Source organism: Halichoeres trimaculatus, unplaced genomic scaffold (assembly GCF_033239565.1).
Source record: "Halichoeres trimaculatus isolate MK-OKI-2021-1 unplaced genomic scaffold, fHalTri1.1 fHalTri1_scaffold_22, whole genome shotgun sequence".
NCBI lineage: Eukaryota > Metazoa > Chordata > Actinopteri > Labriformes > Labridae > Halichoeres > Halichoeres trimaculatus.
The window spans coordinates 23170690-23187296 of record NW_027437200.1 but is presented as its reverse complement, the minus strand read 5'-3'; the positions used below and the strand labels follow the sequence as shown (position 1 = coordinate 23187296).

General features: G+C 46.7%; 2 protein-coding genes across 4 annotated transcripts; one reads left to right on the top strand and one right to left on the bottom strand.

Moving 5' to 3' along the window:
• Window positions 1-213: 213 nt before the first annotated feature.
• hmgb2b (high mobility group box 2b) lies at window positions 214-4894 on the bottom strand. The gene is made up of 5 exons (XM_074699059.1): window positions 4754-4894; window positions 3172-3330; window positions 2919-3070; window positions 1122-1296; window positions 214-1038 (listed from the first exon to the last, which is right to left on the bottom strand). The coding sequence occupies exons 2-5, from the start codon at window positions 3319-3321 to the stop codon at window positions 913-915; spliced, it is 603 nt and encodes a 200-aa protein (XP_074555160.1). The 5' UTR covers window positions 3322-3330; window positions 4754-4894; the 3' UTR covers window positions 214-912.
• Window positions 4895-4995: 101 nt separating this feature from the next.
• ctc1 (CTS telomere maintenance complex component 1) lies at window positions 4996-14661 on the top strand. 3 transcript variants are annotated; one of them, XM_074698976.1, is made up of 27 exons: window positions 4996-5212; window positions 5686-5750; window positions 6308-6599; window positions 7238-7319; window positions 7402-7492; window positions 7576-7798; window positions 7876-8114; window positions 8199-8328; window positions 8414-8725; window positions 8804-8926; window positions 9309-9538; window positions 9623-9767; window positions 9843-10057; window positions 10146-10309; window positions 10416-10530; window positions 10623-11049; window positions 11121-11210; window positions 11304-11441; window positions 11534-11583; window positions 11683-11762; window positions 11863-11998; window positions 12395-12463; window positions 12643-12805; window positions 13000-13055; window positions 13749-13905; window positions 14016-14130; window positions 14417-14661. In XM_074698976.1, exons 3-27 carry the CDS (start codon window positions 6549-6551, stop codon window positions 14500-14502), a joined length of 3687 nt encoding a protein of 1228 aa, XP_074555077.1. In that variant the 5' UTR covers window positions 4996-5212; window positions 5686-5750; window positions 6308-6548; the 3' UTR covers window positions 14503-14661. The 3 variants fall into 3 exon arrangements, with proteins under 3 accessions (XP_074555077.1, XP_074555074.1, XP_074555076.1); XM_074698973.1 differs by lacking the exons at window positions 13000-13055; window positions 14016-14130; window positions 14417-14661 and having other exon boundaries at window positions 13749-13898; XM_074698975.1 differs by lacking the exons at window positions 13000-13055; window positions 14016-14130; window positions 14417-14661 and having other exon boundaries at window positions 12643-12785; window positions 13749-13882.
• Window positions 14662-16607: the final 1946 nt, after the last annotated feature.

Here is a 16607-nt window from a genome sequence, read left to right as displayed (position 1 = left end):
ACCCTCACAGTCTGATATAAGTCACATTCAATTTAAACCTGTTTTGATTCTCCTAATCTCAGATTAACAGCATCATGCAGTGAGCTCCACTTCAGAGTCATGTATATTTTTTTTATCACACAGGTTTCAGTGTGTGTGTGTGTGTGTGTGTGTGTGTGTGTGTGTGTGTGTGTGTGGCAGACAGAGTCAGACACACAGGTGTGTTTTCCTCAGGTGTTGGTTTTATTATAAAAGTTGAAGTTTCTACTCTGACAGTGAACAAGAACAAACCGATCAAACTTCAGTAAAAATAAAAAAACAACCACAGGAAGAGGGCGGGGCCACGTCTCCATGGAAACACGCTGGGCTTGGGGAGGGAGGGTGCAGGGGTAACCATGGTAACAGTGAGGGGTGGGTGGGGTCTGTCCTCGATCGCGGGACAGGTTAACATCTGATGACCTCCAACACACAAAACACACATACACACACACTCGCACGCACACACACACTCTGTGGTGGTGTGTGAGCTTCAGAGCGGCCTCTGTCGCTCTGTCAGGCTGCTGATTGGTCGATGGGTTATCGTGTTGACTCTCTGATGGTCTGACACCTGTGATGTCACACAACCTCACCTGAGCTGCAGGTGACGTCTGGTAACGTCTCCACGGCAACAACCGTTACCATGGAGATAACAACCTGATTGGTTGCCAGGTGAGCTCACCTGTCCGTGTCCTTCTTTACCTAAAGTCAGCTGCAGCAGGAAGTGTGACAGCACACCTGTGTGAGCTTAGTGTAGTTTGTCCCTTTCTCTAACCTGCAGTGAGGCTCCGCCCCCGTCTCACCTGCCTGAGCTCTGAAACACACACACACACACACACACACACCTGCCTCACTCACTCACTCATTCTTCAATCTCTCTCTCAGGATCGTCCCAGTCTACTCGTCCTCATCTTCGTCCTCGTCTTCATCCTCTCCCTCCTCTTCCTCCTCCTCCTCCCCGCCCTGAGCTGAGGAGCCGGGGTTTCTGGCGTATGTGCCGCCGCCACGGTACGCCACCATCTCCTGAAAGACGGACAGGGAGTTAAATCCACACCCACAAACACACACCCTCTGCCCCTGTGTGTGTGTGTGTGTGTGTGACGCACCTTGTCGTATTTCTCTCGTAGTTTCTGCGCCTTCTCTTCGTACGGTTGTTTCTCGCTCTGGGACAGTTTGCTCCACATCTCGCCGAGTTTCTTTGCACAGTCTCCTATAGACAGGCCGGGGTGCTGCTGCTTCACACTGGGACGGTACTCACTGCAGAACACGAAGAACGCAGACCTACACACACACACACACACATACAGGGTTAATGTGGTGAAGTTTTAGCAGATGATTAGAAAGAGTCAGCGTTTCATGATGACAAGAAAACAACCAATCAGGAGAGGAGGAGCGTTTAATGAGAGTTAGCATCAGTTTGTTTTTAAATCATGAACTTATTTCTTCACCTCCATTAATTCTGAAAACAGGATCTACTACTTACGATTAAAGCTGTTTTTTTGCCTGATGACACCCCAGTTTTTTCAGATTTTAAACACAAATCTAAAGTTTCGAAGTTGGACGTTACTCCTAAACTCACTCCTCAACTACAACCTGGGAAATGTTTCTGTGACCGAGTGATCCCGTCCAGTAACACAAGGTTTAAGCTAGAGGGTCAGAAGATTTGTGATGTCACAGATTGGTGGATTGTTCAGGAGCACAATAAACAAAAAGTTTACAGCAATCTTTCGTACTCGTCCAAATGTAACTTAAAGGCCTAGCAACAGTGTGGGAGGCTTCTGGAGTGCTCTGAAGTTTCTGAAATGAGCTGGATTAGGCCGAACTAAGTGAAAAAGTGATGTCACCTAAACATTGAGGTGTGAAGTGTTCTTCAGTTTGTTTAGTTACAGTGTTATACTGCCATCTACTGGCCTGACGTGCAAACTGCAGTGTGTGATTTTCACAGAGCTGTGTGCAGCTCATCTTTTTCAGGATGTCTCGTTTAAAAACAGAAACATTTTATTACATTTTTATTTTATCATTCATCATTATTTTATTGCATTAAATTCTTTAGTCTTTGGAAGATGAGCCCAAACTACATTAATTTCCCTTCAGGGATTAATAAAGTATTTTATCTATCTTTATCTATTTAATGAGGCTGTTCATGAAGCTTTAGAGCAGGGAAAGATGAGGGCTGTCTTTATTATCTCAGCATGTTTTTATAACAGATGCTTCGATATTAATCATAGTGTCAGGTATTGGTCTGATTCAAGCAACCAGCTCTATGCCTTATTTTTTTTTACCAGTGCTCTTGGCTGCTTGATTTGCATTGTTTCCTTTGATGCACTTTCATTGTTTTCGCTGCATTAACAATCTACAGGAAATAAAAGTTTACAACTGAAAAGTAGTTTCTCCACAGTCAGAAGCTTTGTTTTTTTCCAAACTGCTGGAAAACATTTAAATATTTTATAGTTTAAATAAAAATTACCTTTAGTAATTCCATTAATTACCTGTCTTATCCCACAGCAGGGCATACAGGTTATTAATTAACAAAGGATCAGTGCATCCCTTGTTTTACTTGAGGCGATATGTTTTGGATGTTTAAACTCTGCATTAATATAAAGGCTGCTCTGTTTTAGAGTTTGGTGGTACAGACTTTACATTTCAGCGCCTAAAACGACTTTTTGCTGAGTGATGTTTCAACTTTCCAGCTCTTCCTCTCTACATGTGTGGTATTTATGCAACAGTTGTTTAATAAAAAGTGTTCCTGTGACTTTATTTTATACATGTTTCGCTTTTTCTACAAGTTACTTAAGCTAGTGTTCACAACAGCGTGGAAGGTGATCTTATTTGGACAGTAAAGAAAAGAGCAGGTAGACTTTAGGCAGTCCCAGGTATCTTCCTGTGGTGTGTTTGGGACTTACGGGGGTCTTTTGGGGGCGTTGGGGTCTTTCCTCTTGCGGCCCCTCTTTCCAAAGCCCTTAGGGGGGACGTAGTCTCTCATCTCTCGGTTGTAACGCACCTTGTCGGCCTTCGCCATGTCCTCGAAACATTTCTTGTCGCTGGCTGACAGAGCCTGGAACAAACACACACACACAGCACATGATCCCAGAGGCTCTCAGTCTGATCTGAGATCACCTGGACACCACAGGCTCCATAACATCCTGTTAGTCTCACCTTCCACCTCTCGGAGCACTTCTTGGAGAACTCGGCGAAGTTGACGGACTGCTCGGGGTTCTTCTTCCTGTGTTCCTCTCGACACGTCTGCACAAAGAAGGCGTACGCCGACGTCTTCCCTTTCGGCTTGTTCACGTCTTTGCGCATCATACTGGCGGCCTGAGAGAAAGACAGACAGGTCCAGATAAAAAGACGAGGAAAGTGTCATTAATTAAATAACACATCATCCTCACTACATTTCCATGACACTCTTCATTATCCTGTTCTGTTTCATTTCTGGTTGTTTTGGTGAAATGATGGGTCAGAGATGAGCAGTATAAAATGGTTCATTAGCAGAGTGAAAATTAAGGATTAATTATCAACAATCACTATTTCATACGACAAGTGTCATTTTAACACCTTTGAACCCAAAGATACCTTGGCACTCAGGTGACAGGAGGATCAGAGATGTGGGGTAACAGCTGCCACACAGAAAATCATTAATAAAGGCAAAATTTGAATAATTCATTATTGATTAACCATTAAATCATTTAAATGAAAATCTTTGAAGACATTTGGGTGGAATGACTCTTTAACATGTGATGTCTGATTTTTTAAATTATTTTATTTTATATATTTTTTTAGAGTAACGGTTTTTATATATCCCGTCAGAGTAACACTGGAGGTGTCCTGTCACACAGTGAGCCGGTGTGTCTCTGGTTCATGCTTTAATAAACGGCTCCTCTCTGCTCTCAGCCTGATGCTGAATAACAAAGAGAACAAAGTGGGGATCCATTTTCTCTGTCGGGGGGCTGGAGGCCCGCAGACCCGTGCTGGAGCCTCCAACGGCCGGTCCCTGTGCCGGGACATCCCGTCGGAGCCAGCCCCCGTGCTCCGCTGGAGATGGAGCTCAGAGAGCCACGGAGGTGAAGAAATGCTCAGCTAGCCGTGTTTCTCCGTGGATGTGATCACTGCTGCAGTTAGCACTAGCCGTGCTAACAGCTAACGGGCTAACAGACAGAACAATGGGACTCCATTTGCTTCCCGCCCTCTGCAGAGCTAGCCGCCCCATCCCCCTCTGCTAGCGGCATGCTAACGGTCTAACAGGCAGGGAAAAAACACCCTTATACCCATGGTGACGTCACAGAACACGATGAAATGCAACCGTTATAACGGGGGTTTTTATTTCTGAAACATGTTTCTGATTTCTCCCCGAACGGGCCACTCTGCAATGGAAACAAGGGGACAGCATAACAGCTACGCATTTTCAACGCAGGGCTCCGTCTATCTCCAGGAGAGGTCAGCGTTGTATGGACAGGACGCGGCTATTGCCTGACATTCATGCCTCATAATGGGCGTTACGTGTTTACAACAACACGTCCCTAACAGTCCCCCGCGTGCACTCTCACAGAGAAACAAACAGGCATAAAGATTCCTCCAGCGGCCATTTTATCCCTTTTTCTGCCTCATGCTCGGGTCTTTTCATGACGATTCTTCACGCGAGGAAAAAAAACCCACCGGCACACAGGGGCCAGCTCATTTTCAGAGAAATAACGGAAATCTAGACCGGGTCCGCCATGGAGGATGGAGGGCTGGTACTCACTCGTCAGGAGGGCCGGGTGCGGGCTGAAGCAGACTCCGGATCGGTTCTCGGGTTTTTGGGGTTCTTGTTGTTGTTTGGGGGCTGAAGCTCGGACTGGAGACGTTGGTTCACTTTCAAACTGGGTCGAGCTCCAGCGCGGCACCGCCCCCCAGCAACGCCCCCGTTGGTTATCTCTATTCAGAGGGCGGGAACGAGGCCTGTCATCGTGGGCGGTGCTCGCTGGGATTCCTGAGTCTGATTGGTTCTCAGGCACGCAGGTCAGGGCTCGCTGCTGCACTGCCCCGCCCACCCAGCAACTCCAAGAGGGCGGGAATTCTACACTCACAACAGGGCGGAGCCAATGCGTTTTACTGCGTCTTATTGGTCAGAGCTGGTGTTTGTCAAATCAAGCAGCCAATCAGTGAGGGGATGGAGGAGGAGCGACTTAGAGCAGCAAGAAGAGGGATGAAGATGGAGACTGTAATGGTTTTTATTGTATATTTGAAGAAAAAAAGATGTTTAACTGAATGAGTCTTCCTGATGAAGAAAGGGAAACAATAAAAATAGAAATAATTAGACTTACCTGAAACATATTTCTATCTTCAGAATACATATTTAAATGAAAACAGTCTGTTTGCAGAGCTCTGTCATTGTGTGTGTGTGTGTGTGTGGCAGAGCTCTGTCATTGTGTGTGTGTGTGTGTGTGTGTGTGTGTGTGTGTGTGTGTGTGTGTGTGTGTGTGTGTGTGTGCATCATCACATCACACGCACTACAGTGGTTTTCTTTTTAAAGGAAAAATATAAAACCTGCTGCATTAAAAACAAAAGAACAAAGAGAGCTCAGCCACATGAACAGTTTATCAGTTTATACTGTGGGTACACAATATGATCTTTTGACTGTTATTATAAACTTTAATTTTCTTACTCCATAGCAATGTCCCCTCATTTTCACAGGTGTGCCCTCAGGTTAGTGGATGCAGCTCTGCTGGACGTCCAGAGATCCAGGTTTGTCTCTAAAGGTGAGCAGACCACTGAGCTCTGAGACTAAAGACAATGAAATAGTCCATATCCTTAGCTGCTTTCAATCTGCAATCATTGTGAAGTGCTTTGACCATTTCTAAAGAAAAATGCTGTTTTATTCTGATTGTTAACATTTGTGATTTGAATGTGTTTTTATGTGTTTTATTAATTTCATTATAATTTCATTATTTACTTTGATACATATATGAATGAATTGTTCTTGTGTTCACATGCCCTTATTATAATCTGGGATGAGGTTGGTTAATGTGTCTGCTGGTTGGGCCTGCAGTTATTGAGTTGTATTTCGATTCATTAAGCCTTCTCAATGCTTCAATAATAAATTATTTTGAAGTCTAAAGATGGAAACATGAACAGCACCAACCTCTGTTTTGAGCATCTTAAATATTAATTTGGTTGAAACTTCACCACGTATCTCACTGATAATTCAATATACATAAAATGAACCAGTTAAATGTTGCTAACAGCAGACTTAGAGTTGAAAAGTTTCCTCTTCTTTATCGCCAACGGTTTGAGAAGTGTTATTTTCCTCCGCTAGGTGGCGTCCGGTACTTGTCCTGTAACCTCCTCGTGTTTTGAGAGCCTCGGCGGACACCGTAGTTCAGCAGGAAGCTGGGTGGTTTGAAGTCGATTTGCGGGAGCGGCTCATAAACATCCGCGCAGACTGTTTATCTGTTTATACCGTCAACTTTTTGGACCACTGAGGACAGTCGGTTTGATTTAATGAGATTTATAAATGTTTTGATCTTCGTTCAACCCGCGAGCAGCGGAAGCCGGACATGGAGCCGGGACAGCGGGTGTTGGAGCAGCTGAAGCCCGGCGGAGAGGCCGTCAGTACCGATAACCACACTGAGCATGAAGCTATATGTTTATAATGTTAATTTTGTTTTAATCTTAACCCGTAAGACCCAGGAACTGATACGTGACGGAGTAAATTAAGAATACTCAAAGATTTACTGGGTTATCTTTTCAAAGTTAGCTGGGTTAGCTTAAAGAAACTTTCTAATGGGATTTAATGACATTTAACTGGTCTGATTTATGTGACTCGTTCAGTACATGAGTAGGCTACATCAATTTCGAGATTCTTCGATGGACATTTTACAAAAAAGTAGTCAAAGAAGAAAAAATAGTAGTTTAATATTAATATAAAAAGACAAATGTTTTGTTAAGACCTTTCTTTCAGCCCTGTGTTACAACGCTTGTGATTAAAATGCTTTTCAAACATGTTAAATTAAATTATTATTTAATTAAAAAGACATGTTATTATGAGGACAAGTGTTTTTAAATTTAGGTTAAGAAAATGCTAATGGGAAATCTGTAATTCTTACCTCCTATCATCTCTCCATATGCTTTATATTAATATTCAAGAAAACAACAAGTTGTGTTGATAGAGGTTAAAATGGAGTAGTTTTTATTCCTAATTTTAGTCTCAGGTTTGTTTGAGGTTTAACCAACCGTCTGTCTGCAGGAGACTGTCTGGTTAGAGAGGATTCTCACCTTCATCACTGAACATGTTCATCCTCTCCTCTCTTCTGGCCCCGCCCCTTCAGGTTTGTCAGCCAATCAGACTGATGAGTGTTGTTAGCACCTGTCAGATCTGTGTGTTTTTGTAACATGCGACTGTGTGTTCAGGAGGAAGTGTGTGTCCAGACGAGCTGTGTGTGCGTGTGGTGAAGGAGATACAGAACATGACAGTCACACACAGCTTACCTGTGAGCTACAGGTGTGTTAACAGTTACTGTTTTGCTGTCTGTGAGCGCCTGTGTGTCTAACACCATCAGTGACTGATGTGACCTTTGACCCCAGGCTCATCTCTGTCTCCGAGCTGCTCTCCAAGCAGCACCTGGCCTGTGTCAGTAACCTGTCCTGGAGCACCAATCAGCAGCGAGCATGGGAAAAGGAGGCGGAGCTTGCCCTGCCGGGCCAGCGGGCTCTGCCCCGGGTCAACCTGCTCCTGATTGGCTGGCTAAGAGAGGGGCAGGCAGGAGACTGGAGGCTGACGGACGCCAGTGGCAGCGTGAGGTTTGAGGTAAGGTGGAGGTTTACACCTGCTGAGTGATGCGTTCAGGGACTCTGTTCACTATCTACCTGTCTCACTCTCTGCAGTGCCTGTCTCCCTCTCTTCTGTGGCTGAATCACCTCGTCTTCCTCCCTCAATGGAACTACATCCCCCACAATGCCCTGGGGCAGGATGGGACCCACAGTGAAGGCCATGTGGAGCTGATTGGTTCTCCAGTTCTGTTACATCCTGCTCCTGAGCAGGGATTGGCTGCTGGTCCTGGGGAAGGGGCGGGGCTTAGTGGAGCAGTTGGAGTCAGACAGGCCCTGGGGTTGATGAAAAAGAGGTGAACACCTGACCTTTGACCTCTGGGGCAGGACTGTGTGAGTGGGAGAAGCATGTGTCTCACAGCTACCTGTCTGTCTCTCAGGACGCGTGGACAGCGTCTGTCTGTCTGGGGTACGGTGGCTTCAGTCTGCCCTCTGCTGGTGGTTTCAGGAACGTCCTTCTTCTGTTTCTGGCTGACGGACGGCTCTCACAGTCTGCCCCTGCTCGTCAAGGTGGGAAACCCCGTCTGTGTGGGGTCAGTGTTTCCTCCTCTGTGGTTGCTGAAGTCTTCTCTCTGTCTCTCGTCTTCTCGCTCAGGACAGCAGCAGGCTGTGGTGGTCTCAGTGTGTGTGTGTCGGTCAGAGTGTGTGTGTGACAGCTCTGCGCGTGTGTGTCCTACGAGGCTGGAGAGGAAACAGCATCCTGTGTGTGACTGAGCGGTCAGAGATACACACAGACTACACACACACACAAGAGAACACACACAGTGACACAGAGTCAGACACGCCCTCGTTAGAGATGATGTCACACGGCGAAGATGGCGGTGACACCTGTAAAGAGGCGGAGCCTGGAAGGAGCATTCTCCAATCAGGTGTCAGAGTGAAGCAGTCCAGAGTTATCAGTTACCAGGTAACACAGGACGCAATGGGCTCTGATTGGCTGATGGGGGTTACCTGTGTGGTAAGCACCGCCCCTTTTCTCTGATAGGGCACGGTGACGGAGGTGGTGAGTGAGGGGGCGGGGCTCTACGTGATCGACAGGAAGGTGGGGCTGTGCCTGGCCTATCAGCCGGGTCCGAGGAGGAAACTGCGAGTGGGAGACTCTGTGGAGGTGAGACACATCTCACGTGAGATAGACACAGGTGAGACAGGTGGGACAGGTCAGACAGGTGAGACACAGCACAGGTGAGACAAGTGCGACCGACAGAGGTGAGACAGGTGAGACACACAACAGTTGAGACACATCACAGGTGAGACAGGTGAGACAGATAACAGGTGAGACTGACACAGGTAAGACCAACACAGGTGAGACAGACAGAGGTGAGACAGGTGAGACAGACACAGATGAAACAGATCACAGGTGGGACAGGTGAGATGGAAGACAGGTGAGACAGGGCACAGGTAAAACAGGGCACAGGTGAGACAGACACAGGTGAGACAGACACAGGTGAGACAGACACAGGTGTGACGGTGCGTTCTCTGACTCCCTACAGCTCCACCATGTCCACTTCCTGTATCGGCCCTGTCCTGACTTCCCTCCCAGCATGCTTTGCATGTGCCTGCGCTCCTCCCTCAGGGTCACCTCCTTCAGCAGGGTTGGCGGGTCATCACCTGTCTCCACCTGTCCTGGGGATGGAGTGTTGCCACGGTTACTGCTGGAGAAAAACGTGGGCGTGTCTGAGTACCTGTGGACCTGTCACCTGAGCTCACAGCTCTCACACAGGTGAGTTCAGACGTCATCAGATCTGAGGATAAACACCTCCACCTGTCCGTCTGTCTGTCTGTCTACCTGTCTGTCTGTCTGCAGCCTCCTCCCCAGCGTGATGAAGCAGCAGTGTGTCTGCGTCCTGTCCTGGAGGCTGATGGTGGAGGTGTGGGGACGGACTGGAGGAGGAAGGAGGGACATCTACGCTGAGATGCTGGACGAGCCTCACACCTGTCCGCTGACACAGGTAGATGCACTATCATTTCCAACACTGTCAGGATACAAACTATCAAACGAACCTGCGTCCTCTCTGTCTCCTCAGTACCGTGTGGTCTCAGCCGTCCGTCAGTACATCAGTGTCTCAGAGCTCTCTGAGTCTCTGCAGTCTGAGTGCTGGTCCTCAGTGTCTCTGAGCTCTCTGCTGCCCCCCGATGGACCCAGTCTGACCAGCGATCAGATTAACTCTGCGCTGGCCTGGTCCTGCAGGAAGTTGACCTCTGACCTCCAGAAGAGCCCAGAGCCTGGACTCGGACTCAGGTAAACTGTGTCCCCCAATCTGACAAACGCAAAGCAGTGAACTCAGTGTGTCCTGAAACAATCTGAAGAGCTGCGCTCTGTCTGACAGACAGCGCCCCCTGCTGCTGGTAGGGGTGCTGGAGCTCCCGACACAGACTTCAGACCAGAGTCTGCAGCTCAGAGACAGGACAGGGGCCATCAGCTGTGTCGTCACGGAAACCAGCCAGGAGGAGGAGGGGGGGCAAACAGCTGTCTTTAACACTGCCTGGATAGGTAACACACACACACACACACACACACACACACACACACACACACACACACACACACACACTGAACCTGGTGACCTTTGACCTTTGTGTGTGTGTGTGTGTTTCAGGCTGCCTGGTGTGTATCAAGCACTTCACCATGGTAACAGAGAGGTTCCTCCAATCAGGTTTCCCCTCCCATCAACACCTGGACCAGGAGAAGTACATCACACACAGAAACTGCAGGTACATGCACACACACACACACACACACACACACACACACACACACACACACACACACAGGGTCAGAGGTCAGGTGTGTGTCTCTCTCACAGGGTGTACCTGCAGTTCTCCCTGGACCATGTTCATATCCTGAGTCCATCTGTCGCCATGGTAACACACCTGCAACAGAAAGGGGAGGAGTCAGGAGGTGATGTCACCAAAGGGGAACGAACAGAGGAAGAGGAAGTGACGAAGAAAAGGAAGAAGGAAGCAGCAGCAGACTCCTCCCACTCTGTTACCGGGGCGACCACCTCTGCCAGCTGCAGGCCCAGTCCCTGTGTCTCCATGGTGATAAGGATGGAGCAGAAGGAGGGCGTGACCTGGAGGAACATGGGGGTGGGATTAAAGGACAGGGAGGCGGGGCTGACCCTCAGCTTCTCTGTCAGAGCTGCTGTGATTGGTGCAGGGGTCAGCTGGGGGCGGGACCCTAAGAACGGTCCAATGACAGCGAGCGAGGCAGACTCAGGGAGGAAGGAGAAGGTAAGAAAATATTCACAGGTGATGACGACTGATGACTCACCTGTTGAGTGACTGAGCTGTTACCTGTGCAGGTGCTGCTGGTGTTCTCAGGTGTGTCTGCACGATGGTTCCCTCTCCTCCAGCCCGGAAGCTTCTATAGACTGGTCGCCCCAAACACACAGGTACACACACCTGAGCTGATCTGGCACATGTTAAATACATAACTGCTGCATCAGAGTCCTGACAGCTGATTGGTCCACCTGTCCATCCTTTAGGATCGCAGTGTGCTCATTGGCTGTTCTGTTCCCGGGCGGAGCCAAGCAGAGCTTCACACAGGCTCCACCCTTCAGGTCCAATCTGATTGGAGGTTTCACACTCTGACACGCCCACTGCTGCTGCAGAGCTACAGACAAGTAAACTCACCTACAGACAGACAGACAGACAGGTGAACATCTTACACAAAGAAACAACTGTCTCTCTCTCTCTCTCTCTCTCTCTCTCTCAGGCTCTCTCCCCCACCTACCTGTCTCTCTCTGATGTCATCGACGGCTGCAGGTGAAAACTTTGATTCTCACTTAGTCTGCTGCTTCCTTTCGCCTTTAACCCTTTACAGCAGTTTGAAGAAAGTGTGTGTGTTCGTGTGTGTGTGTGCAGCTCTGATGTGGTGTGTTTTCAGGCTCTGGTTTCTGACAGGATCAGTCTGAGCGACAGGACGAGCGGCTCTGGACCCACAGGTACAGGAAGGCTTTTATTGTGAAAGGGTAACGGCAGTTCTTTCAGAGTAAAGGAGGTTGGGAAAGTTAAATCTGTGTGTGTGCGTGTGTGTGTGTGCAGGTGTGCGGCTCACAGTTTGTGATGAAACTGGAACGAGTCTTCAGGTCTACCTGGACTTAGGCCACGCCCCTTACCCTGCCGGAATGTTGCCTGGAAACAGACTGCTGCTGTCAGCCTTTCAGAGGAGAGTGTCCAGGTAACAAACACACATACACACACACACACACACACATTTTTAAACAATCAGTTAATACCTGGAGTCACTGGTTGATGACTGTCTGCTGCCCCCTGGTGGTTAATCAGGACATTTATCAACTGTTTTCATCTGATGTTCAGGAAAAACAAGGTCTCTAAAACTTTTGAGAAACCCAACATCTGTGACTGTTTACATCCAGGTAGTAGAGCTTTAGAGCATGATGACAGCAGATGTTAACCAGAGTTAGAGCGCCACCTGGTGGAGGGAGGCTGAACTACAGCTCAGATACTCCATGTGATGCTGTTTGAAGCCTACACTGATGAAATGTGAATGAGTCCACACACACATGTCTCTAAGGTTTTTTTTGTCTGTGTGTGTGTGTGTGTGTGTGAGCAGGTCAGGGGGTGTGTACTGCAGAGGGTTACCTGTCAGCTCAGTGAGCGTCCTCAGTCTGGGAGAAACCAGGTGAGCTCCTGATGGTCCAGAGATGAATGATCCGTCTGTGTCTCTGTGCCTCTCTGAGGTCAGCCGGCGTTAGTGATGATGTCATGGCGTGGAGAGGAAGTGCTTCAGTTTGTTCCTAACAGGAAGTGGTTGTATCGCTCTTCAAATGAACTCTGATTGGTTGATCCGTCTCCTTCCAGCTCCGCTCAGCCTCCTCCTCCTCCTCCCATGATGCACCTGGGTGAGTGGGCCGCCTCCAGGAGGCAGAGGTGCTCTGTGGGCCGGGTCAAAGGTCACGTGGTGTGTTTCCTGTTCCTGCAGCTGCAGTGGATCTGCTCGCTGTGTGGGAGTCTCTACAGACAGGTGCTCCATGTGTGTGTGTGTGTGTGTGTGTGTGTGTGTGTGTGTGTGTGTGTGTGTGTGTGTGTGTGTAGGTGTGTAGGTGTGTGTAGGTGTGTGTGTGTGTGTGTGTGTGTGTGTTTCACTCATTTATTCATACAGTCTCTCTCTCTCTCTCTCTCTCTCTCTCTCTCTCTCTCTCTCTCTCTCTCTCTCAGTGCTGCAGCAGCTCTCAATGTCACTCGACCTCGTCAGTGTTTGACTCTAAAGCTAAGTAAGAACCAGTGTTTTTGTGTGTGTTTCTGTATATGTGTGTTTCTTTCTGTGTGTGTTTTCTCTGTGTGTGTGTTTCTGTGTGTGTGTGTTTTTGTGTGTGTGTATTAATTTGTGTAAAAAAATTGTGTGTGTGTGTGTCTGTGTGTTTCTGTTTGTGTGTAAAAAATGTGTGTGTGTGTGTGTGTGTGAATGTGTGTGTGTATTATAGGGTGTAAAAAAAAGTGTGTGTGTGTGTTTCTTTCTGAGTGTGTGTGTGTATTATTGTGTGTATGTTAATGCGTGTGTTTGTGTGTGTTTCTTTCTGTGTGTGTGTATTGTTGTGCGTTTGTATATGTGTTTCTGTGTGTGTGTATTATTGTGGGTTTGTAAGTGTGTGTATGTGTGTGTGTCCCTTTCTGCGTGTGTGAGTGCGTGTGTATTATTGTGTGTATGTAAATGTGTGTGTGTTTCTGTGTGTGTGTGTGTCTCATTCTGTGTGTGTGTGTGTGTATGTGTATTATTGTGTGTATGTAAATGTGTGTGTTTTTCTGTGTGTGTGTGTGTGTGTATTATTGTGTGTATGTTAATGTGTGTGTGTGTTATTTTCTCTGTGTGTGTTTCTCTGTGTGTTATATTGTATGTATAAAAATGTGTGTGTGTGTGTGTGTGTGTGTGTGTGTGTGTGTGTGTGTGTGTGTGTGTGTGTGATCAGGCTGGTGATTGATGACGGTACAGGTGAGGCTCACGTCAGCTTCTCAGGTGTGCTGGTCTGCACTCTGCTGGGATTGGCTGATTCTCAGTGGGCGGGGCTTCAGAGAGCAGTCAGGGTCAGAGGTCACATCAGAGTGTTCCCCAGGGGGCGGAGCCTGGTCAGTATCACTTCCTGTTTCTAACTCCCAATAACTTCATGTGAACTGGTCATTGTATAACCTGTGTTTGTATTTACCTGTGTGTGTGTGTATGTATGTGTGTGTCTTAGGTGTGTGACCCTGACGACCCCCTCCTTCACTACCTGGTGTGTGTGTGCAGCAGTGAGGTTGTGTGTCGTCAGCTCTCCCTCAGCTGCAGCAGAAACACCCGGCAGAGAGCAGAAGGTGAGCCAAACAAAGATCCTCTGACTGTAGAGAGGGCTCACTCTGACCGTGGAGAGGGCTCACTCTGACCGTGGAGAGGGCTCACTCTGACCGTGGAGAGGGCTCACTCTGACCGTGGAGAGGGCTCACTCTGACTGTAGAGAGGGCTCACTCTGACCGTGGAGAGGGCTCACTCTGACCGTGGAGAGGGCTCACTCTGACCGTGGAGAGGGCTCACTCTGACCATAGGAGCTGTGACAGAGACCACCTCCTTAGCCTGCCGCTCAACTTCCTGTTTGTGTTTCAGGCACCAAACGATTCACCCGAGGAGAACGAGACTTCATCACCAGGATGGCTCCGCCCCCACAGCTCACCTGTCAGCACATCCTCTGACCCAGCTCACCTGCATTCCTTTTTTACCAAAAAAAATCAGTTTTGTACAAATTCAGTTTTAAAATAAGTTATTTTATTTTTCCTGCCTCAGGTAGAAAGTCTCTCCAGAAGGGGGCAGCAGGTCTCACTTTAAGTTATGAAGATAAAGTGTGTTTATGAAGCTGAAATAAAATATCTTTTGCTATAATAATGTGTCTGACATTTTTTTTAAGTCATTATTTCACAGAAAGAAAGTTGTGTTTTTTTTTTTTTAAAAGAAGTTTTGATTTTGAAACAGACAAAATCTTTTACAGTGACTTTAATTCTTGTTATGAGTTTAAAATCAGCTGATAGGTTGTATTCAAAGTTAAAATGTAATATAAAGTCCATTTTTTGATTAAGTTTAATCTACACTGTAATCATAGAAAAACAGCCAGCAGGGGGCGCTTCAGCTCCTTCACAAACTGCTTGTTTGAAACGGCTGCTGTCTGCCTAGCAACCTATGACCCAGAGTGGTGCTAAATTCTGATTGGCTGAGCCTTGAACTGAAGCCTTTTATTCACCCTGTTGATATTATAGACACTTTTTCTTATTAATCACATTTTTTAACACATTTTACTCTAAACCATGATGTCATCTACTGAGACCAACATTTTTTTTTTTTGTGACACTCACTAAGTAGTAAATACAAACAATGTGTTGTTGAGACCTTAGACATTAAACTAAGGCACAGCTGCTTCTTCAGTGCAATCAAGTCAAACTACAAAAGAGAAATTTAAAAATAATAATTTTAAAGTTTTCATTTATGAAGTCAAAACTCTTCCAATGAGCTCCAACAGGGGGCGTCTGAGCTCCTTCTCTCTGCTGTGGCTCATCTCCACAAAGCTTTACCTGGTCACTGATGATGCGTCAGCAGCTCAGCCTCTGATTGGCTGCTGACTGGTTGAAGAGGAAGTGAAAGTTTGGAGTGGGGACTTTCTTTAGACGCTGAGTTCAAGTTTGTGATGACGATCAGAGAAAAAGAAGCCAAACAACAAACCGCTGAACAGAGACGCTGAACAGGGGTCATATGACCGCTGGCCAAAAGATCAAACACTCACACACTCTACTGTTTTAGAAAAGTTTGGACCCTGAGTTAAAAACCCTCAGAACAATGTTTTAAAAACAATTCAAAATTGGAAAAGCAGTCTCTGAGGAAATTGCTCTATGAATGCAGAATACTGAAGAAGAATGACTGAAAAGTGTAAACAGGATGCTGAATGAGCCTGTCAGGAACTCTTGGATGAAAGAAAATAAAAGGTTGAAAATAGATGAATGAATTTAATATTAAAAGGAATCAATTTAAAATTGAAGAAAACAACGATGAAAATAATGAGCTGACTTAGGGAAATGGAAGTCTGATCTCTTAAATGCTGTTAAAGTGTAATACTTTGTGTCATGTGTGTGAGTTTGATCATGTAAGCCTGTCTGCTGAGCTCTTTTGAAACCAGGTGTTGCCATGGTGACCATTGTTTACCAACTGTCATCAGAGAGCTGGTGGAGACTGTTGATTCCCAAGACCTTACAGCTCAAATCAAAGTCTTAAACTGCCAGCGTTTATAACAAAACGGTAGAAGCGATAAAAAAAACGACTGGACTGTGAGAGTCCTGAGACCCTGAGGAAGCTGTCCATGTTAGTTTCGTGTCTATAGACCCATAAATGTGGTCATAACAGCGAGAGACAGATGAGTGATCCTTCACTGATCTCTGAGGAAGACCCCCAGGAATTAATATTGTCGTACATGGGGTGATTCCCTTTTACCTTTCCTCACAGTTGGTCATTTTGTGTATAAGTGCTCCATCCTTTTGCTTTAAAAATCACTTAGTTAGAAGCAGGACAAGATTACCTACGTTTTGATAACTTATATGTTTTAATAGCTCAAAATATGTGGCTTAGAGAGCAGTTTTTCCAAAGAGTTTCCAGGTTGTGTTTCCCCCTCAGCCCACTCTGGAAGAATAAATACCAAAAGTTGAAACAACAATTTGAAACCTGGATTTAATCTAAAGGACATTTTAAAAGATTCATGGAATCAGGAGAAATCAATGTTCACGATCAACAGGAACCAAAACCAAAGACTGGATGGATG

Coding starts and splice junctions, on each gene's coding strand:
- hmgb2b (XM_074699059.1), bottom strand. CDS start 3,321: ATGATGCGCAAAGACGTGAACAAGCCGAAAGGGAAGACGTCGGCGTAC. Junction 3,071..3,171: donor AGTGCTCCGAGAGGTGGAAG/GTGAGACTAACA, acceptor TGTTTGTTCCAG/GCTCTGTCAGCCAGCGACAA. Junction 1,297..2,918: donor AACGCCCCCAAAAGACCCCC/GTAAGTCCCAAA, acceptor GTGTGTGTGTAG/GTCTGCGTTCTTCGTGTTCT.
- ctc1 (XM_074698976.1), top strand. CDS start 6,549: ATGGAGCCGGGACAGCGGGTGTTGGAGCAGCTGAAGCCCGGCGGAGAG. Junction 9,768..9,842: donor ACACCTGTCCGCTGACACAG/GTAGATGCACTA, acceptor CTGTCTCCTCAG/TACCGTGTGGTCTCAGCCGT. Junction 11,442..11,533: donor TGCTGCAGAGCTACAGACAA/GTAAACTCACCT, acceptor TCTCTCTCTCAG/GCTCTCTCCCCCACCTACCT.